We start from the raw sequence: 24,361 nt of genomic DNA, 5'->3' as shown, positions 1-24,361 counted from the left end.
TTTGTCCCTTTCCAGTACCACACCCACCCATTCAATGCGAAAGAGGTAACATTTTTTAGCCTTAAATAATTGTAAAGATGGTGGTTCTCCAAACATGTAAAATTGCCTTATGTGCAGCGAGTAATAATTTCCGAATATCTTTAGTCATATGGAGTTTATTAGGGAGAATTCCAAAAATTGCCCATACTGGGGTTAAAGCCAGATAATTTACCAGAATCTCAATTGCATAGTTACTTATCTGAACCCAAAAGTGTCTAATTAAAGGGCATTGCCATAAACAATGATAAAGGTCAGCTAGTTGATTTCCGCATTTCCAACAATTGTTACTATTAGAGTCTTGTTTGAAACTGTCTGTTGGGGGACAGGTATGATCTGTGTAAAATATTTAAAAACATTTCCTGATATCTTGAGGAGGAATACATTTTACATGCTTTAACGTATGATTTGAAGAGATCATCAATCTCCAAGGATGGAAAGTGAGTTTTCCATTTTGCTATACCTGTAGAGTGTGAAGAATAGTCCAATGGTACGTGAAATGATTTATAGGCAATGGAGATAGCTTTGAGGATCGAGGGTTCTTTCTGGAGTAACTTATCTACGGAATTGAGCCAGTCCTTATGAGAAAAGTGTATTTTTTAATAGTTAGGGTGACGTATACATTGACGTGCCTGATTCAAATGCTATCATTTTTTTGCTGGATAAACATTGAGCTTCATCCAACTTAACATACCTGTGTAAGGACACTTTTGTTTTGTATACATAGTTTTTTGTTTACATTTGGAGCAGAAAATGCATCCATCTCAATATGGGCCCAGTGATTTCCAGAACTTTACGACTACTTGAGGTGAGGTCTTGCCACTAACCAATAATATTCCAATACACTCCCCCTCTCTCTTTTATGAATACCTCTTTGCATAATACCAGATTCACTTCACTCTGGTGCAAACTACATTGGCACAGTGGGAGGTGTACTGCATACCTATGAAGTGCTGTTTCCTGGTCTGTGACACAGCTAGGGGATTTAGCTTTCGCTTGATGATTATATACCCAAAGGCCAAAGTCATATGATCAGTAACTGATGCGTTTCCTCAATGATGTGTAGTTATAACAGAACATGCAGCAATCAGATATCCAAATCTGAGTGTGTAGCAAAATTTGCAGATTGCCCTATTAGTTGTTGGTGTATGTATCCTGAAAATAGGAAGTATCACCAATACTTATACCACACAGAATCAAGCACTATTGTCAAACACTGCTTCTTTGTGAAACTAAACTCACTCTATGATCATCTTCAAATCATGGTGCACACGGGTGCATATTTAATTAGCCATAGTGTTTATCAATGGATTATGCTGTTTACGCGGCATCAGTGAATTTCTGATTGTTAATCCCTGATTTTTGGTGCAGAAAAAGAGCTATTCCATTGAGTAACCTTTCCCAGAATGGCACAGTAATTAGCCAGGGGTAATGCCTGCAGGGAATAGAATATGCTCTATTAGATCATATTAACTGTTGTTCTTGAAATCATAGGAGCAGATAACCGAAAAACTGATATTTAGTCCTTGTAGTTTAGCCCAACAAAAAAATTATTTAAAAATTTATAAATTCCTTAAAAGAGAAATATAAACGGGGAGGAATCCTTTAAAATACTGTATCAAGTCCTGCTTTGTATTAAGCCTTGTAAAGCTGTGTACACACGGGGGAGGTAGGGGCTGAAATCGCTGAACATATGGTCGCTGGCAACCATATTGCCAGTGATTGGAGTGCGCACCAGCGATAAATTGCCGGGTGCGCGCTCCCGTTTTCAGCCCATTTCTAATCGCTGGTCGCAGGAGCTTGCTCCTGCGACCAACTGATTACCTCTGCTGCTCCCCCAGCAGAGGTTCTCTTTCATCAGCGACCAGATAAAAAGGAGAAACTGAGCAATATATTGCTGAGCAATATATCTCCGCCATGTGTACGGGGCTTTAGACTACTTCTGGTAGGGTAAAAGGCTGTTACTATCCACGTGGACATAGAGGGAGGATATAATACAGGTACACCACCGATTTTCCGGCATCATCGGTTCCATCACTGAGCCGGATTACCGATTTTGCCGGATTTTTGGTGGTGTACCCTGAATGCAGGGAGACCCCCGCAGCGTGACCCACCGCAGCTTGATTTTCCCCTCCCCAACCCCCCGCAGCTTGTATCATGATTACAAGCCTCCGCAGCACATCTCATGCTCACCTCATCAGCACGGCGCCGCCCGTCCCCGCAGCGTTACTATCCCCTTCCGCACTGCAATACACTCCCACTTCCCTTCTAAGCCCTCCTGCTGCTTCTGCTGCCATCCTAAGCACTCACACAAATTATTTTACAGACAAAACACATTAACTCCTTCCTTCCCCCTGTTACCCGATGTGTCCGGATTAAAAGAGGTTCCGGACCATCGGTTTCCGGAAAATCGGGGTTGTACCTGTACGTGAGGCACCATGCTTGAAGCATGGTGAGCGAAGCTAGCCATGGGAGGGGAAGAGGAACACTTATACGGTGTCCATGTCTACTTAAGTCGACTGAGAGAAACTCATGTTGAGCTTTTCCATTTTGACATATTATTTGTGTCGACCTTTTCGACTGTCGACTCAAGCCATGCCGACCTATGTAATGTGTCGACATATGGCCTGTTGACCATTAGTGATTGTCGACCTTAATATAGTCAACCCTATGACCCATACCCTACCACAGATGGAGGATTGTATACTGAGCAACTCAGTTTTAATGGCTGATACATCTGTATATATAGACTCTGGGGACTATACTCATCTCACTCTGACAGCAGAAACTGTGTTTTCACACTATGAATACTGCCTCTCTCTATTCAGCCAAGTTGCTATTTTTGGCTGTAGTGAATAAAATGTATAATGATTTGGTACTCTTTACCTAGAACGGCGCCCATCGCGACCATCGCGACCATCGAATGCACTAAAAAACGGGTGCGATGCGATGCCCGCGATTTCCCATAGGGACCAATGTTAAAAGTCAGATTGGACGCGATTTTAGTGTTCAATGCCTCAATGCCCGCGATTTTTCCATAGGAAACAATGTTAAATGGGCCACAGAGCCCTAATAGTCCCCCTGAAGTCTGAAATGGCCCCCACAATTTTTAACGGCACCCCACGATCAACGTCAACCCGAAGCGTGGCGAGCGCAGCGAGCCCGCGAGGGGCGGCGGTACGCGTCCTCCGACCTTTTCATACCCCCACTATCCACGTCGGCGTGGAGTTGAGAATAGAATAGTGTGGCGAGCGCAGCGAGCCACCGAGCCCGAAGCGTGGCGAGCGCAGCGTGCCCCGCGAGGCGACGCGGATACCTTCACAGGTAAACGCGTCCCCTCGCGGGCTTCACAGGTGTCCGCGTCGCCATGGACACCTGTGAAGCCCGCGAGGGGACGCGTATAACTGTGAAGGTATCCGCGTCCCCTCGCGGGGCTCGCTGCGCTCGCCACGCTTCGGGCTCGGTGGCTCGCTGCGCTCGCCACACTATTCTATTCTCCACGCCGACGTGGATAGTGGGGGTATGAAAAGGTCGGAGGACGCGTACCGCCGCCCCTCGCGGGCTCGCTGCGCTCGCCACGCTTCGGGTTCACGTTGATCGTGGGGTGGCGTTAAAAATTGTGGGGGCCATTTTAGACTTCAGGGGGACTATTAGGGCTCTGTGGCCCATTTAACATTGTTTCTTATGTAAAAATCGCGGGCATTGAGGCATTTAACACTAAAATCGCGACCAATCTGACTTTTAACATTGATCCCTATGGGAAAATCGCGGGCATCGCGTCGCACCCGTTTTTTATGTACCCGCGATGCCCGCGATTCTAAACGCGGGCGCCGTTCTAGGTAAAGAGTACCATAATTTCCTACATATATTATACAAATTACAATGTGTGCAATAGTATTGCTACTGTGTAATATTTATTTCTGATAATAATAGCAATGGTTGTCTTATCCAGTTTTATTTAGACGTGCGCAGTAAAGAGGAAACAAAGCAATTATATGAAACCTGACTTGATTTGACAAAAGTATAGCTGAGAACCTGAGGTGATTTAGTAGTACTGTGTGGAACAGGGATTTTTGATGAAAAAATAGAATCCATTCAAGGACATCACATACACTATTTATTGGAGTATACTTGACTTGAAAGTAGGCATAAACAAATCCTTGCGATGCCAACACCGGATAAATTAAAGGAAAAAAAGTCACACCATAGATAGAAAGTATATTGCCTTCTAGTTTAAAATGCAAAACTTTGAGAATACAGTAGTTCAAAGCATTTGATGTAACTCAAAGGAAATATTCAGTCTGTTCTGCATTAAGCAGCAAAGAAAAATATATTTTGAGGAAAAGCTTGTATTCAACAGCAATAACAGTAGAAAACAAATGCTCACATACAGTACATGATATGTGGACCTGGCAGTCTCCATAAGACCTTTGGCAAGACTAGAAACATATCAACTTATTAAGAAATGTTCATATTGTGCAGCAGCAAACCATCACCTAACCTGTGCACCATTAAATAGCTGCCATCCAAATGCCAGCATTGCACATCCACGAGCCATGGGAAGAAATGTCCAGCCCAACTACCGGAAGAATGTGTTCCACTGCTAAGTAAGCTACCTACTGTATATTTGTATCTTATCCACAGCACTAGGCCTCTCGCTCTATGACATCATACTTAAGGAGTGTACACACGGTGGACATGCTGCCGTGCGATGCGATCTGATGGCATCGGGACTCGCATCGCACGGCATAAAGGAGAGCAGAGGAGATGACAGTACCTGTCACCTCACCAGGTGCCGGGCAGGGGCACAGATGTCAGCGTGCTGCGACACACGGGGCTGCGTGCAGACATCAGGCCACACCCCCCACCCTCCTCTTTAGGCGGACTTCTTCCAGGTCATCAGCCCTGCAGCGCAGCCCCAGGAGAAGCCCCTCTGGTTGCCGAAGCTATAGTGAGTATTAGGCACAAAGACTATATAGTGCAGATCTGCACTATATAGTCTTGCCTGCCCTCACTATGTCGCTGCCGATTTGCGCTCACTCGGGAGCGCGCATCGGCAGCGCATCGGGCTCGCAAGCCCTCAAAAGTACACAATCGGTATGCGATATGGCTTCCGATGTGCACTATATCGGCATCATCGGAAGCCATATCGCCCCCGTGTGTACACATCATTAGAGGACCACATGGCTGGATCCCATCACCTGGTTCCCACAATTGCAGAACCCGCAATTATGTCAATACCATAGTGCACCACTGTATTCAACATTTAAAGTGGCAGTGAACCAGATTAAACCACTATACAACCCAAACCGGAGTACAGTATATTCATACATTATATACTGCATTTGCTTATTTAAGCATCATATCAATATGTTAATGCTTAAACACATCGGGGTGGCACCATTTAAAGGGCACAACACAAAATTAGTACATTAATTAACAGTGAAAATGGAGTAACCAAAAAAATATGATGAAAAAAAAAAGGGATATCAGGCAATACATTGTTTTCTGTATAAAAGTTATTTTGCAAAAACTTTCTTTATTCTAAGAAAATATTATGAATTGTGTTCATTGAAGCCCCCAATTTATAACCATATACTGTTTATATATCCATTATTGGTCAAAAATACGACATTGGATGGCAGAGATCTTGTGCCCATGAAGGACAAAATGCTTGCCACGGTTCTATCCAATATTCCCATCAAAAGTGCTTGTCTTGTGGACTTCGTTGATTGCCCATCCTCTCTCAGAATGTGCATATTGTCATATCCACAAACACAAGTCCGCAAGGGCAAATTAGAAGGCGTAAAATATTGTCCATCAGACAATGTAATTTATAGCTGATATTATAGCCATCCCTGCACAAAAGGCACTGAAGGGGTACGGAAGAGGTCCCCTTCTTTCTGCAGTATGGAAGAGGTCCTCCTGCTTCCTGAATATGCGCATAAGAGTATGGAAGAGGTCCTTCCTATGCATACACATACCCCAGATTCTATGGGCTATAGCCAAAGCAGCCCATAGAGGCATCCTGGAGAGAGGGAACATCCAATGGGACTGCACTGCACTGTCCTCCAGCCCATAGGTAAAAACCAACACTGTTTGCTCCTATAAATTGATCTGTGGAAATCTGTAGGCAAAAACTGTTGGGAGGATGTTCATTAATGTCCCAATAAGTAGAAAGCTCTGAATATCTGTATGGAGGTCATTCATACATAGGGTAATTTTATGACTGTGGAATTTTTTGGTCAAAAACTTAAAAAATTGCATGTTTACTGCAAATTGCACGTGGTGCTGTCTGTAAAGTGTTTAAAAGTAAAAAAATTAAATAAAAAACATGCATGGTTGTCTCCCCACCCCCCAGGATAACCAGCCCTAGCCTGTCCTTGTTTCCCAAATATGTGGAAAAAAAGTGTTGAGGTCCCCCCGTATTTAAGAAACCAGCACCGGGCTCTTGGACAAAAATACGGGGGACAAAAACATTAGGGGCCCCCTGTAATTTGAAACCAATAACGGGCTTCAACAGCCAGCAGGGTGATGCTACAGTCAGGGTAGACTTTTTAAATAAGCTTAGCCGGCCAAAACATCACCCCCTGGGTGGTCGAAGAGCCCGGAGCTGGTTAAAGTTTGCTGAAAAAAAAACGCATGCTCCCGTTATGAAAAAAAAAAAATTACACTTTTACTAAACAATTGTACGTTTCCATTACCAAAAAAATCGTAAGTGATTTCTGTTTTGTTCTAAATAATTCACACCCTATTACATTTTCGGTCAAACTGTGACATGTGCGATTAATGAGATTACATCTCTCCCATATAATTAATGTCTCAGTAGATAGGAAAGTCCTAATGCAGTGTGTACAGGTGCAGTCCTTTGTCTCATAGGCCCTTATTCAGCCGATGGTTGGTGTTTGCGCATGTGCAGAGGTGTATCTGCGCATGTGCGAACGCCTCACACGTACGAACACGGCGTGAGGTCCGTGCAGAAAATGATCGTATGGAAACATAATTCCAATGGCAGGGTGTGGAGAGGGGCGTGAAGGGCTGTTTGAGCTCATTACCATATGCGTACGCCCCGCATTTCATGGGCGTTCCCATGAAAATGCTGGGCGTACATATGGTAATGCAGCCGTGACGCACGTGTGGGGGGCGGACAGCTGACATAGCCGGATGTCTTCTGCCCGCCCATATCCCTGCTTTCATACGGAAAAATGTCAGAGTGTCTGACCATTCGGTCCATCCTTCAATGGTCAGCGAACATCGGAGGATGGGGGAGGTTCCCACAGATGGAGGAGGTGTTCACATGAAACATCCACTCGCAGTCTGTTTGGTCAGTGTTTTACAGCATTCGGATGGTGTGAGCGATCCGTACGGTAGACGGGGCTAAGAACACTCGGTTCCTGTCCGAAATACGCATCCGTCCGATTTAACTAGAATAAGGGCCAGTATGTCCTATTCCAATGTAATATGACCTTACTTGGGTAGATGTATAACCGACAATTTTTCACATATTTTTCGGGACTTGTTTCCTAGCACGGCCACAATCGCAGGCATGGCGGGTAATTTTTAATGGTCTGCGATGCGACCGACGCGATGCCCGCGATTTCCCATTGAAATGCATTGAAAAAGTCAAAATTGCGTCGGTCGCATCGTATGTGGCCAAAAAAAGCATGCGATGGTACCGACGCGATGCCCGCGATTTCCCAGAGGGAACAATGTAAAATGCCTCAATTTACCCAAATCAACATAGGGAACAATGTTAAATGGGCCAGAGACTCCAAAAACCCCCCCTGACCAGTGAAATTGCCCCCCAAAAATAGTTAAAGCCACCCCACGATCAACGTCAACCCGAAGCGTGGTGAGCGCAGCGAGCCCGCGAGGGGCGGCGGTACGCGTCCTCCGACCTTTTCATACCCCCACTATCCACGTCGGCGTGGAGTCGAGCCCGAAGTGTGGCGAGCGCAGCGAGCCCCACGAGGGGACGCGGATACCTGTGAAGCCCGCGAAGGGACGCGTTTACCTGTGAAGGTATCCGCGACCCCTCGCGGGGCTCGCTACGCTTCGGGCTCGGTGGCTCGCTGCGCTCACCACACTAATCTATTCTCAACTCCACGCCGACGTGGATAGTGGGGGTATGAAAAGGTTGGAGGACGCGTACCGATGCCGCTCGCCATGCTTCTGGTTGACGTTGATCGTGGGGTGGCGTTAACTATTTTTGGGGGCCATTTCACTGGTCAGGGGTTTTTTGGGGGGTCTCTGGCCCATTTAACATTGTTCCCTATGTTGATTTGGTTAAATTGAGGCATTTTACATTGTTCCCTATGGGAAATCGCGGGCAACGCGTCGGTCGCATCGCATGCGATTTTTTAGCCCGCATGCGATGCGACCGACGCGATTTTTTTACCTGCGATGCCCCAGATCAAGATCGTTGTGGCCGTGCTAGGAAACAAGTACCTATTTTTCTTTTATCAGCTCCATATAGATTTTTTAGCCCCCTTCAATAGCCCATGAAGTATGTCACATGTTGTGTGCTGGCTTAGTAGCTATATAAGGTGTAAGATTGGCCAGCTGCGCACATATCACTCATTGCTATCAAGAGTAAAAGAGGTGATTTATCAGAGTTGAAAAAACAGACGAATAAAGGCTTTTGGGCTAAGGGTGGCAGTATTTCTGAAACAGCACAGTTTGTAAAGTGTTTGCTGCTGTGGTGAAGGTTTATCGTGTCTGGGCAAATGGCACAAGTGCAAATAACTGACAGAAACGGGACACATGCTATTGATGTCAGATTATTGTACTAGACCACTGTCATATGACTACATACCTGTGTCATCCATGTATCTTTATGACTTTATTTGCATGTACTGTTACACAGAGTAATTAAAAAATTAAAAATGAAATAGGCAGGAGTTTATGGTGTGCCTGAGAGATGTTTTTTATTGTATCGAGTGCCAATAGATGATGGTAGACATGCCTGATTGGCGGTGTTAGACACACCCAATGGGCGGTGTTAGACACGCCCAATAGATGATGCTAGGAAAACCCCTTTGAGGGTGCACCGCCTAATAAAATGTGTTGCGCACGCCTATGGAACCGAACAAAAGAACAATTAAGTCTCTGCCACATGATGCAAAAGTTCAAACCCACCAAAGAGGTGCTATTGTAGTAAATTTAGAATTCGCAAGGCTGGATTGCTTTCGTTCTCTCACCCAAGGACAAGAATCGGAACTGTACAATAACTTTTGATTCATAAATGTTAAATAACGACCAGATCACTTACATTTTGTCGCTGTTCACAAAGTTGATGCAGGTAAGCCCTTCCCCCTACAATGACGATCTGTGCATTACGTGGGTTGCTGAGGTAAGCATCCAGCTGTCTCTGTCTTGAACGATACCAGCAGACATAGAAGAATATTTTTATGATGATAAATATTATTACTATTCTGGAGATATATAAAAAAAAAAATACATGTTAAAAGACCACCACACTTTAAACACTAATCGAACTTAGATTTAATAATTTTTTTTATTATACGAATATACTACCATACTTTATCAAAATATTTATATTGACAAAACAGAATGAAAGGTAACTTTCTGTGGTTAGAAGATGTTTTTGTTGTCAAACCAATAATTTTATCTTCATTTTAACTGTCATGGTGTAACCAAATTGTGATAAAAGCAACTGACAGCTGTGGAAAAATAGGACACAACCTACATTTAATGAATAGTACAGATTGGTTAGATGTGGTAATGTTCGTTTAAACAGCGGTGACTCAAAATGCACAATATATTTTACTAATTTCAGAATTTAAATGTAATTAGGATTTAATGATAAATAATTAATGAAAGCACTGTGCCTTCTTGAAGCCTTTAGTCTAGACATAGAGGTGAAGCTAGGTGACATGGTGCCTGGAGCAAGGTTATGTTTTGGAATCCCCCCCTTTAGCAATTTTTCTTTCTTATAGTAACACAATATGTCACACAAACCATAATGCCCATTGCACATTATGCCACAAAAACCGTAATGCCCATTGCACATTATGTCACAAAAACCTTAATGCCCATTGCACATTATGGTGTAGATTTAATAAGCTCAGTGAAGTGATAAAGTGTCTGGTTTTTATCACTGGCAAATCAGCTTAATAAATCTGTCCCTATGCCACACATATCATAATGCCCATAACACATTATGCAACACAAACTGTAATGCCAATTACACATTATGCCACTCAAACCATAATATCTATTATACATTATGCCACACAAACCGAAATGCACATTACACATTATGCCACACAAACCGTAATGCTGATTACTCATTATGCCACACAAACTGAAATGCCCACTGCTCATTATGCCACACAAACCGTAATGCCCATTACACATTATGCCACATACTATAATTTCTATGACATATTATGCCACACACAGTTATGCTGCTGACAACATTTTATGTTCCCGATTCAAACCTGATCGCTGGGCTGTGACTGTTCGGAGGTAATTATTGACCCACAGTGTCCCGCACATGTGCAGAAGGAGTCACTTTTCAGTGGGGTTTGTACTTCAATACTGTATATTGCAGTGTTAAAATAAAGTAACCAGTATTTACTCTGCACAGAAACAAAATAACACCCAAATCTATGGCCTGGTACACACCAGAACGATCCTGATTGTTAGCAGATCTTTAGCAGATCGTGCGATGGTCGCTGGTCGCACGATCTGTTGGAGCACACGATCTGCTAAAAATCTGCTAACGATCTGCACCTGATCCAATCCCAATCCGATCTGAGTCTGTATCCAGTTGAATGAATCTTTTACAGATCCTACCTGCAGCAGATAGGATCTGTAAAACGACCAAACGACAGCGGGGATGCACATTGGATTGGAATCGGATCCAAACATGCAAAAACATGCCCAATCTACATACAATCTACATTCAATCGGTCAGAATTGGATCCAGATTGATGGGATTGAGCCCTAATTGTTCTGGTGTGTACCCTACATAACTCTCTCTGCACATGTTTTTGTCCATTCGAGAGTGGATTTGTTTTTGCAAGTGAATCAGAATCAGGCCCTTTGTGCATGTTATTTTCTGGTTTATGTCTGACGTGTCTAAGCAGGCATATACAGTAAATGCTAAATTGAAACCATTTAGACACTGGTCAGTAATTGCACTACAATAGAGTGCAGTGTAACTTGAAATTAAATATGTGCAAAGTAGCCTAAGTATGAGGCATGATTATATGACGAGTATGTGCAATGAGTTTTGCGCCATGGGGTTTGCAATTTGAAGTGTCAACATGGACATAAAATACACTTATGCCCCTTTCAGACCGCACTTTAAAAACGGTATATTGCCGTTTTTTTACCGTTTTAAAACGGTAATGTGTGCGGTCTGAAAGGTGCAGGACCACTTAACCGGTTAGAAAAAAACGTTTTTTCTAACCGGTTAAAATGCAGGGTCCTACCCGTTTCAGAACCGGTATTTTAGGCTCAAAATCGGTTCTGAAACGGTATTTAGGACCCAGCCAATGAGCTGGGTTCTAAATTCAGCACAGTGAATACTTAATGAGCGCTCATTAAGTATTCACAGCACTGGAGGCCCCCCCCCGCGCGCGTCGACACCCCCCGCGCGTGTGTCGACGCCCCCCCGCGTGTCGGCCCCCCCCGTGTCGACTTACCCCGTGCCGGTATCTCCGTTGTGGTTCCCGGCACTGCAGCTCAGTATGCTCGGAAAGCACTTATGAAAAAAGTGTCTTTCAGAAAATGGCTGCCCCCATACGAAAGACAGTTTTTTAAACAGGGTTTCCTATGGGGCAGCCATTTTCTGGAAGACACTTTTTTCATAAGTGCTTTCTGAGCATACTGAGCTGCAGTGCCGGGATCCACAACGGAGGTACCGGCACGGGGTAAGTCGACACGGGGGGGGACACGCGGGGGGTGGGGCGACACGTGCGGGGGGCGTCGACACGCGCGGGGGGAGTCGACACGCTCTCGGTCGACACGCGCGAGGGGGGGGGAGGGGGGAGCTGCACGGAGGGGAGGGCTGAAGGCTGCACTGGCTTTGACCCTGTATTTGGAAAATCGGCACTTAGAACGGTAATATACCGTTTAAGTGCTGCGGTGTGAAAGGGGTTTTATCTGGCAGACCCGTTTTTGGAAACGTTTCCAAATACAGGGTCAAAGCCAGAGATGCGGTCTGAAAGCAGCATTAAATGCACTTCAATACACAAGACAAGGTGGAATATTTCACTAAGCCGGAAAGGGATAAAATCTTCCATGTTTAATGTAGTGTCATTAGGGTGCTTTTCCAGTTTCAGCAGTAATCATACTTAATTTTAATTGCAGCTAGAAAAGTACTGCTCTTTCAAATCTAACATTTTATAAAGAGCACTTGACAATGCTCAGTGTGCTAGTCTACTCAATGTAATGTATTTCTATTAGAAAGACATTTTATTGAGTAAGTTTCACTGCTAAATTAAAGGTTACTTATGAGACAGCATTTAATGCTACCTACAGAAATTAATGATTTCAAATACACGAAGAGTAAAATCTCCATTACTCACATCATTGTATACATAGAACTGAACAGAAAAACTTGGCACACCCGTACCAAAACAGCTTCATACTGAAACACATACAAACTGCACATACAGCGAAAGCACAAACAATAAAAAGCATATTAATAAAACAGTAATTAAACACTCGGGGGAGCGATACAATTAAGAACAGAATATATATTTTTTAAACTCTTCCTTTTCTTCCCCTTCCATACTTTCCTTCATCTTCCAATATCCACCTTTCATTTTGTTTTTCTTTTGCTTTTAATGTACTTAATATGGTTTGTATTGGGCTTTTGTGGCCTTTTTGTTTCCATGTTTGTTTCTCTGTTGGCTGACCACTTTAACCCCTTCCCGACATTTGACGTACATTTACGTCATGGCCGGGATGTACTTCCCGACACATGGCGTAAATGTACGTCATGGCTTTAAACTGTCACCGCGTCTATAGACGCGGTGACAGTTTAAACATGTCTGCTGTCCCTGACAGCAGACATGTCCCTGCATGCCCAGGGGGGGCTGCGATGCCGCCCCCCCGTCGGCGATCGCTGTGATTGGCTGTTCAGTGTGAACAGCCAATTACAGCGTTTTCTGTGTCACCGGCGAATAACGTTCGCCGGTGACACAGGGATCGGTGGTGATTGGTGCTGTAAAGTACAGCACCAATCACCACGGGGTGTAAGGGTGACACTGGTGTCACCCCACCTCACCCAACCCGCCCCCAAAGGCCGTGATTGGTTCGTCGGACCGACGAACCAATCACAGCCATGGAGGGTGATTTAAACTAACGGTGACTGCACTGCAGACGCCATTCCGGTCTGGAATTGCGTGCAGTGCGGTCACCGTGCCTATCTGCCGCGATATACTGACCTGATCCTTGCAAACACTTACCTGATCACTGCTTGTAGCGTTCCTGGATCTTGTTACTTCTTGTGACTTCCTGTGTTGTGCTGTGCTGTGTTGTGCTGCTGTGCTGCTGCAGTGTGTTCGAGTTATAGATAGAGAGAGATAGAGAGAGAGAGATAGAGAGAGATAGAGAGGGCTAGTGACAGAGGGGCAGATGTATCATAGCAGCGCTTATCGCGCCGCTATGATACTTCCTGCTTCGCCTCAATAGCGAGGCGAAGCAGGAAGGGACATCGACAAGATGTATTAACATCTTGTCTGCCGAAGCGGGGGAGCGTTAACTCCCCCCTCCGGCGATGTCCCTTTCTGGAGATAGCGCATCAGTTAATACTGATGCGCTATCTCCTGTCCCCCGGCCGGCCGCACTGGGCATGCGCGGGATCTCGCTGTTCACGCGAGATCCCCAGCGCAGCCCAGACCTAACAGCAGGGACAGCGCTGTCCCTGCTGTTTAGATAGGGCTTCGCCAGCCTGATGCTGGCGAAGCCAAAGCAGGCTTCGTGCGGAACGGTCAGCGATGCTGACCGTTCATACATTCGGTCTGCTATCATTTTGATAGCAGCGCCGATATGGACAGGGGAGCATAGCGCCCCTGTCCAATACCGCACGCTAGCTCCATCATACATGGGGGAGATGCGGTATCAGTGCACATAACGTGCGCTGATACCCTTCTCCCCCATAACGACAGATCATACATCTGCCCCAGAGAGTGCTATATTTTGTGCTGCTGCAGTGTGATAGAGTTATAGATAGAGAGATAGAGAGAGATAGAGAGAGATAGAGAGATAGTGACAGATTGTGCTATATATTTTTTATACATATACAGCTGTACTGCGTGTGCAACTGACTGCTGCCCCCCCCCCTTTTGTGCTGATCAGTATAAATTAACTGATCAGCAACTTTTTGTGGGCGCAGGTTTTTTTTTTTATATATATACCTGTCAGTGCTGCTGCTGCAGTGTCATAGAGTGATAGATAGTGAGAGATAGAGAGATAGAGAGAGATAGTGATAGAAAGTGCTATATTTTGTGTCTGCTGCCCCCCTTTTGTGCACCCCCAGCAACTTTTTGGGGGTGCAGGGGTTATTTTTTATATATATAACGGTCAGTGCTGCTGCTGCAGTGTCATAGAGTGATAGATAGTGAGAGATAGAGAGAGATAGTGACAGAGAGTGATAGAGAGTGCTATATTTTGTGTCTGCTGCCCCCCCCTTTTGTGCTGATCACTATATCTGAGGTGATCAGCAACTTTTTGGGGTGCAGAGGTTTTTTTTTATATATACCTGCCAGTTGCACTGTCAGTTGCACCAAAGGTTGTGCACCTGCTGCCCCTCACTGGTAATCAGTGTCGCATCACTGATCACCTTTTTTTTTTTTTTTGAGGGTGCTGTGGGGTCTTTTTTAATTTTTTTTGATCAAATTTTTTTTATCAAATTCCTGTTGCCTTTGAGCGCTGTTCAGTGACGGACGTTACTGACCAACATCTGTGCTCAATTTTTAGCGCAGGACCTTTTTTTTTTTTTTGCACTACATACACACTACACACTACATACTACATTGAAATAAAGTTTGTACCCCCCCTACACTATACACGTGTTGAAACATTTCACTACCAGAAACACAAAAATAAAAATGTCATCCCAAATGTCATCCCAAATGTCATCCCAAATGTCATCCCAGTCATCCAGAAGAATGTATTTAGCGGAGGAGGCATATGCCATGCTTGCCTCTGACTCTGACACAGCCAGTGAGGCAAGCGGGGAATTTGAAGGATTCATCTTAAGCTCCTCTTCCTCCTCTAGTGATGAGGGACCCCCTCAAAGACGCCCCCGTAGAGCAGCTGAGACCCCCCCCAATAATTGATCTCGTATGGACCCCACCACCAGACAATTTTGAGCCCCAGGTTCCTGAGTTTTTGGCCATCCCAGGAATCCAATTTGATTCCACAGGTCTCAGAGAAATTGACTTTTTAAAATTATTTTTCTCTGATGATTTTATAAATTTAATGGTGGACCAAACTAATTTATATGCCCAGCAGTTTATTGCTCAAAACCCCATGTCATCATTTGCTAGGTGGACCCCTGTAGATGCAGTAGAGATGATGACATTTTGGGGTCTGGTGTTTCATATGGGCATAGTAAAAAAGCCAGAAATTAGGCAATATTGGAGTACAGATGTTCTGTACAGCACCCCACTTTACCATATGGCCATGACCCGGACTCGTTTTGAGTTAATCCTTAAATTTTTGCATTACAACGATAATGCACAGTGCCCACCCAGAGATGATCCCACCTTTGACCGGCTATTCAAAGTCAGGCCGGTCATTGATCACTTCAGTGCCAAATTTGAAGAGATGTACATCCCAGATAAATTCATTTCCCTTATACATTTTAAAGGAAGGGTTAAATTCCGCCAGTACCTTCCCAGTAAGAGGGCAAGGTATGGCATAAAAATGTATAAGCTGTGTGAAAGCACCTCAGGGTACACCCACAGGTTTAGGGTATATGAAGGGAAGGATTCAAGAATTGAACCGCCAGAATGCCCCCCCTCCCTCGTAGGTGTTAGTGGAAAAATTGTCTGGGATTTAGTGCACCCCTTCCTGGATAAAGGTTATCACCTCTATGTGGATAACTTTTACACCAGCATCCCCCTGTTTAAGGCCCTTGGTTCAAGAGGTACAGCAGCTTGCGGTACTGTGCGCAAGAACCAAAGAGGCCTCCCAAAAACGCACATTGCCCAAGTAATGAGAAGGGGTGAAAGCAGGGGAATATGCACCGAAAATATGTTGTTGGTCAAATATAAGGACAAGAGGGATGTCCTTATACTGACAACAATTCACGGAGACAGTACCACCTCCGTCCCTGTACGAGGTACCAGTACCCACACCTCAAAACCTAATTGTATCCTGGATTACAATAGGTACATGGGCGGAGTGGATCTTTCAGATCAGGTACTGAAGCCGTACAGTGCCCTGCGGAAAACAAAAATCTGGTACAAGAAGCTGGCCGTGTATATCATCCAGATGGCACTGTATAACGCTTACGTGCTATTCCGTTCTACCAGCCAGAGGGGGACATTTATGCACTTTCAAGAGGAAGTCATAAAGGGCCTAATATTTGGGAACCAGCAGGCAGAGGGCCCCAGTACTTCTAGTACTGGCCCCCGTATTGTACCAGGGCAGCATTTTCCTGATGAAATCCCCTCCACTGGAAAAAAGGGCAGGACACAAAAAAGGTGCAAAGTTTGCTATAAAAAGGGAATAAGAAAGCAAACTATTTTCCAGTGTGACACTTGCCCCGACAAACCCGGCCTATGTATAAAGGAGTGTTTTAAAATATACCACACATCTATGGATTATTAGGTTCATAATTTCACCGTGCTTCGGGGGTCTTGCTAATGCCACATAGCACCCACCATTCATTCCACCAGAATCTGAGCCGCAAAATCCAAAAATCACTCCTTCCCTTCTGAGTCCTGCCATGCACCCAACTGGTATTTTATGGTCACATGTGAGGCATTGCCGTACTCGGGAGAAATTGGGGCACAGATTTTGGGGTGCTTTTTCTCCTTCATACCTTCTGAAAATGAAAAATTTTGAGCCAGAACTGCATTTTTATGTAAAAAAAATGTAATTTTTCATTTTCACTGCCCAGTTGTATCAAAATTGGTGAAACCCCTGGGGGTTTGAAATGTACACTATACCCCTAGATGAATTCCCTGAGGGGTGTAGTTTGCAAAATGGGGTCACTTGTGGGGGGTTCCACTGTATTGGTGCTTTGGGGGTCTTGCGAATGCGACATAGCACCCACCAACATTCCACCAGAATCTGTGCTGCAAAATCCAAATATCACTCCTTCCCTTCTGAGTCCTGCCATTTTTTGGTCACACATGAGGCATTGCCGTACTCGGGAGAAATTGGGGCACAGATTTTGGGGTGCTTTGTCTCCTTCATTCCTGTGAAAATGAAAAATTTTGAGCCAGAACTGCATTTTTGTGTAAAAAATTTAATTTTTCATTTTCACTGCCCAGTTGTACCACAATTGGTGAAACCCCTGGGGGTTTGAAATGTACACTATACCCCTAGTTGAATTCCCTGAGGGGTGTAGTTTGCAAAATGGGGTCACTTGTGGGGGGGTTCCACTGTATTGGTGCTTTGGGGGTCTTGCTAATGCGACATAGCACCCACCAACATTCCACCAGAATCTGTGCTGCAAAATCCAAATATCACTCCTTCCCTTCTGAGTCCTGCCATTTTTTGGTCACACATGAAGCATTGCCGTACTCGGGAGAAATTGGGGCACAGATTTTGGGGTGCTTTGTCTCCTTCATACCTTATGAAAATGAAAAATTTTGAGCCAGAACTGCATTTTTGTGTAAAAAAATGTAATTTTTAATTTTCACTGCCCAGTTGTATCAAAATTGGTGAAACCCCTGGGGGTTTGAAATGTACACTATACCCCTAGATGAATTCCCTGAGGGGTGTAGTTTGCAAAATGGGGTCACTTGTGGGGGGGTTCCACTGTATTGGTGCTTTGGGGGTCTTGCTAATGCGACATAGCACCCACCAAAATTCCACCAGAATCTGTGCTGCAAAATCCAAATATCACTCCTTCCCTTCTGAGTCCTGCCATGCACCCAACTGGTATTTTTTGGTCACATGTGAGGCATTGCCATACTCGGGAGAAATTGGGGCACAGATTTTGGGGTGCTTTGTCTCCTTCATACCTTATGAAAATGAAAAATTTTGAGCCAGAACTGCATTTTTGTGTAAAAAAATGTAATTTTTCATTTTCACTGCCCAGTTGTACCACAATTGGTGAAACCCCTGGGGGTTTGAAATGTACACTATACCCCTAGTTGAATTCCCTGAGGGGTGTAGTTTGCAAAATGGGGTCACTTGTGGGGGGGTTCCACTGTATTGGTGGTTCGGGGGTCTTGCTAATGCAACATAGCACCCACCAACATTCCACCAGAATCTGAGCTGCAAAATCCAAAAATCACTCCTTCCCTTCTGAGTCCTGCCATGCACCCAAATGGTATTTTTTGGTCACATGTGAGGCATTGCCGTACTCGGGAGAAATTGGGGCACAGATTTTGGGGTGCTTTGTCTCCTTCATTCCTTGTGAAAATTAAAAATTTTGAGCCAGAACTGCATTTTTGTGTTAAAAAATGTAATTTTTCATTTTCACTGCCCAGTTGTACCACAATTGGTGAAACCCCTGGGGGTTTGAAATGTACATTATACCCCTAGATGAATTCCCAGAGGGGTGTAGTTTGCAAAATGGGGTCACTTGTGGGGGGGTTCCACTGTATTGGTGCTTCGGGGGTCTTGCTAATGCGACATAGCACCCACCAAAATTCCACCAGAATCTGAGCTGCAAAATCCAAAAATCACTCCTTCCCTTCTGAGTCCTGCCATGCACCCAACTGGTATTTTTTGGTCACATGTGAGGCATTGCCATACTCGGGAGAAATTGGGGCACAGATTTTGGGGTGCTTTGTCTCCTTCATTCCTTGTGAAAATGAAAAATTTTGAGCCAGAACTGCATTTTTGTGTAAAAAATGTAATTTTTCATTTGCACAGCCCAGTTGTATCAAAATTGGTGAAACCCCTGGGGGTTTGAAATGTACACTATACCCCTAGATGAATTCCCTGAGGGGTGTAGTTTGCAAAATGGGGTCACTTGTGGGGGGGTTCCACTGTATTGGTGCTTCGGGGGTCTTGCTAATGCAACATAGCACCCACCAACATTCCACCAGAATCTGAGCTGCAAAATCCAAAAATCACTCCTTCCCTTCTGAGTCCTGCCATGCACCCAACTGGTATTTTTTGGTCACATGTGAGGCATTGCCATACTCGGGAGAAATTGGGGCACAGATTTTGGGGTGCTTTGTCTCCTTCATTCCTTGTGAAAATGAAAAATTTTGAGCCAGAACTGCATTTTTGTGTAAAAAATGTAATTTTTCATTTGCACAGCCCAGTTGTATCAAAATTGGTGAAACCCCTGGGGGTTTGAAATGTACACTATACCCCTAGATGAATTCCCTGAGGGGTGTAGTTTGCAAAATGGGGTCACTTGTGGGGGGGTTCCACTGTATTGGTGCTTTGGGGGTCTTGCTAATGCAACATAGCACCCACCAACATGCCACCAGAATCTGAGCTGCAAAATCCAAAAATCACTCCTTCCCTTCTGAGTCCTGCCATGCACCCAAATGGTATTTTTTGGTCACATGTGAGGCATTGCCGTACTCGGGAGAAATTGGGGCACAGATTTTGGGGTGCTTTGTCTCCTTCATTCCTTGTGAAAATGAAAAATTTGGAGCCAGAACTGCATTTTTGTGTAAAAAAATTAATTTTTCATTTTCACAGCCCAGTTGTACCACAATTGGTGAAACCCCTGGGGGTTTGAAATGTACACTATACCCCTAGATGAATTCCCTGAGGGGTGTAGTTTGCAAAATGGGGTCACTTGTGGGGGGGTTCCTAACTTTTAGCATCTTATGGTGCCTAGAAACCTACATGGTGCCTAAAAAATAATCTCATAAAAAGGAGGCTCCAAAATCAAGTAGGTGCTCCTTCTATTATGAAGCCTGTGGTTTGGTCAACGTGCACACTAGGGCCACATATAGGATATTTATGAAAACAAAAGAATTGGGGGAATCAATTTTTAGTCACATTTCTCTAGTAAAATCTACTGTGTTCCTTAGAAAAATGTATTAAAATTGCAAATCTGCAAAAAAAATTAAATTTTGAAATTTCACCTACACTTTGTTTTAATTCCTGTGAAACACCTAAAGGGTTAACAAACTTCCAAAATGCTGTTTTGAATACTGTGAGGGGTGCAGTTTTTGAAATGGCATCATTTATGGGGGTGTCTCACATACAAGTCCCTCAAAGTCACATCAGAACTGAACTGGTCCCTAAAAAAATCAGTGTTTGAAATTTTCTTGAAAATTTGAAAATTTGCTATTCATATTGTAAGCCTCCTAGTGTCCAAAAAAATTAAAAGGAAGTTGAAATAATGATGGAAACATAAAGTAGACATATGGTCTATGTTAGTTATTAACTATTTTGAGTGGTATGATTATTTGTCTCACAAGCAGAAAATTTAACATTTTGCAAATTGCTAAATTTTCCATTTTTTTACGACATTTTGGTATTTTTCACAAAAAAACACAGACTGTATCGACCCAAATTTACCACTAATTTGAAGTACAATGTGTCACGAAAAAACAATCTCAAAATCACTGGGATAAGTAAAAGCAAAAAAAAGTTATCCCCACTTAAGTGATACATGTCAGATTTGAAAAAAAAAGGGCTCTGTCAGGAAGGCAAAAACATGCTGTGTCAGGAAGGGGTTAAATAAAAAGTGTTAAAAAAATAAAAAATAAAAAAAAACCTGCAGAGTTGGGTTTTTCCCATAGCTGCTGGGTTTTCCTATTTAAAGAAGAGAAAATAGGACTTGGTCATTTCTATTTCTCTGTCTTCATGCAGCTCCAATGCAAGTCTGATTCAAGTCACTCACACACCAAAAATCATTTGGATTTTTTTTAAATATAACAATCTTAGGAAACATCTTTAATGAATGATAACATGACTAGCTAGTAGCTTTTAGTTCTTCTAACACATGGACCTGTTTATCAAACAATATTTGCAGCTGTTTCCTATTATATCTATATATTATTATATATATATAAGAGAATGCAGCAGATATTTCCGATACCTATTGTGATCCCTTCATTCTGAACTGCAGCCACATCTCTCATAGGTCTTGCATTCTGGAGATTGGCCTCACCAGCTACATACGGGATTTACTTTGCATTTGAAGCCAGCAGAAGGTTCTCCTAGAACCCTTACCATAAATGGCCACTGTGCATTGAGTGTGATGACACTCTGCAATGTAATCTTGGGAGATAATATTGCGCCCAGATTGCAAATGTGATCAATGATAAATGGGCACCATAAGGATTTGAGCCAGATCTACAAAGCAGCAAAAGCTATTTTATTAATATTATTTCCCATGCCGCAGAGATTTTTGCTGCCAATTAGCTGCTTTTCCCATTAATGTGTCTAAATAAAGAATAAAACAACAGTTAAGAAATCGCAAAAGTTACATCTGTTATTCCTACAGAGACATATTATATTATCAGCATGTATCACAATCCATGAATAGCTTTGACATACTTTGGATCGTGTAATAAATCTTTGATTTCAGAAGGCCAAATCTAGTGGCTTTGCAAACTGGGTCACCGATGCAAGGAAATGAATCTATGGGCTGAATAATCATAAGCCTTTACATTTCAAAAGGACAAAGAGGGAAAATTCTTCTGAGAGTAGTGATACAGGAAACAATAAATTGTATGGCCTCTATTATTCAGAAATGTCATTGGTTTACCCATGCTATGTGTTATGTTAGCATCTGGACATTTATAATACATATGTCAAGCTTGTTTTCTGCCCACCATCGTGATCTGCTTCCCTTGTTTCCTGTGTGAAACCGTCTCAGTTATTGGCACATAAATAACATTGGATGGGGGCCCAGGCTTCTTTGCCATGTAATAATCATATAAAGTAATTAAGCTGTGAATTTGCTGTATACTTGCATTTTAGTAATTGTTTTGAAGCATCTTATGGCCAAGCACAACTTAAACTTAGTTTAATTTCTCTTTCTCCATGCACAGGACCAGGAAAAACCTGCGGACTTCAGGTTTACCTCAATGTAAACAGCAGTTTCCTGATATTGCCACAAAGGCCCTTATTCTGATCGGTGCGGCCGGATCCGAATATGCGGCCAGGACCGTGCGTGCGAAACCCCGCCTTCCATACGGATCGCCAACTCCCTCCGTACGCGGTAAGAAGCTGGCCGAACGGACCGCACGTGTATTTTACACGGAATACGCCTCCTCCATCTCAGGGAACCTCCTCCATCATTCGATGGTCGCAGACCATCGAATGCAGGACCGAGTGGTCCACCAGCTGCCGCAACCTCAGACCACACGGACTTTCTTCCGTGCAAAAGCAGGGATCTGGGCGGGCAGCTGACATCCGGCGATGTCATATTCCGCCCCCTACACGTGCGTCACGACTGCATTACCATACGTACGCCCAGTGTTTGCATGGGAACGCCCATGAAACGCGGGGCGTATGCATATGGTAATGAGCCCAAATAGCCCTTCACACCCCTCTCCACCCCCTGTTCGGAGTGTTCACATTTCATGCGGGATTTGGCCGTACGCCCCGCTCGCACATGCGCAGAGACGCCTCTGCACATGCGCAGACACAAAACATCGGTGGCATGAACGCACACGGATATTACCGCACCGATCAGCATAAGGGCCAAAGTGAAGAATCTTTGTGATTACTGTCATATTATTCCAATTCGTTCTTCTAGGGAACGTATATCAGCCCACACCATAGTTTTATAATGGATTAATCCAATAATCACACCTGTAATCAGGGCCGGACTGGCCATCTGGCACTTCTGGCAAATGCCAGAAAGGCCGATTTTGTGCAGCCAGATATGTGCCATTTAATAGTTTGGCTGTGGCGAGCAGAGTTCAGAATGCGCCGTTATTTAGAGGGCCTTATTCTAGTTCACTCTTTCTGACAAAATCCTTCTTAGATGGACAAAACCATGTGCACTTCAGGTGGGGTAGATGTAACTTGTGCAGAGAGAATTAGATTTGGGTGGGGTTTTACTTCAAAGTGAGATCTATATTACAGTGTAAAAATAAAGCAGACAGTATTTACGCTGCACAGAAACAAAATAACTCACCCAAATCTAATTCTCTCTGCACATTTGACATCGGCCCCCCTGCAGTGCACATGGTTTTGTCCATGTCCAAATGTGAGTCCATTTTGGCTTAAGGTATATAATATGCCCTTCACCCCTGAATTACATTTCAATGCTGTCTCAGGGCCAGAGGATATCCCATGGTGGTGGTAAATTGTCATGGATTTCGAGTTCTGCTTCAAAGGAAATTATCCTAAAGGTTTGGACTTATTCCGTGACTCTTTCCTTTTCCCTATTCAAGGAAAAGGTATTTTATATATTTCATATGGGTTAAATAGAGGCTTCTTTGAATATAGAATCCAAAATTGCCAAATTGTTTGAATTTTGGTAAAGCATAACTGTGGAACATTATTTGTAAGGGGCATTACTGTTTATGGCATAATATAGTGTCAGGGGCATAATTTGTAAAGTTCATTATTTTGTGGGAAACAATATGTTGTCAGGGCCCTAATTGTGGGGAATAATATGGTGTCAGGGACATTACTGTAGGGGACACAATATGGTGTCAGGGGCATTATTACTTGGGTGTAAGGTGATCTTTTCCTTCAATTCCACACCCCTTTTCGGGTGTAAATGTTTTTTAAATGGTCATCGGGGGGGGGGGGGGGGTATTTTTATATTTTTAACTGCAATGGGAGCCAAATTGTCTAGAGATTTACCTGCATCAATAGCTAGTTAGTTGACTGCAAATTTATGTTTGTCATTTTAGATGGGTGCAGGGAGTAGAAATATTCTATTCTGCCACGTTCATACAGCGGTGGCAGAATAACCTGGCATTTGAATCGCCGGGTTTTTCGGACACGTGCGGTCAGACCCCCTTCGCACAGAAGAGAAAATCTCTCTGGGGCTAAATTTTAGACTCTGTAATTTGCTCAATTACACTGGTTTTTTTGCCTGTGTGAAAGGGTCAAACCAGATCCTAAACTCCGGACTGACCCTTTCACACAGAAAAATTACCCATGTATTTCATGAAATTCCCGGGTGGAACTGCTTCACCTGGGAATTTCAATTTCTGTGTAAAAGGAGTATTACACTTTATTTTTAAACAGAGCCCGAGTGTACAGTTAGTATATG

General features: G+C 43.8%; 1 protein-coding gene across 4 annotated transcripts in view; it reads right to left on the bottom strand.

Moving 5' to 3' along the window:
• Positions 1 to 24,361, bottom strand: part of LOC146080762 (uncharacterized) — a 97,839-nt gene that overhangs the window by 11,132 nt on the left and 62,346 nt on the right. For all 4 annotated transcript variants that reach the window (XM_083188396.1, XM_083188394.1, XM_083188395.1 and 1 more), the window contains one exon: positions 9,308 to 9,470. In XM_083188396.1, the coding sequence (XP_083044522.1) occupies positions 9,308 to 9,470 (163 nt within the window). The remainder of the gene's footprint in view (positions 1 to 9,307; positions 9,471 to 24,361) is intronic.

The sequence above is a fragment of the Crinia signifera genome, chromosome 5 (genome assembly GCF_055691185.1).
Source record: "Crinia signifera chromosome 5, ASM5569118v1, whole genome shotgun sequence".
NCBI lineage: Eukaryota > Metazoa > Chordata > Amphibia > Anura > Myobatrachidae > Crinia > Crinia signifera.
This window is presented reverse-complemented; position numbering and strand designations above follow the sequence as displayed.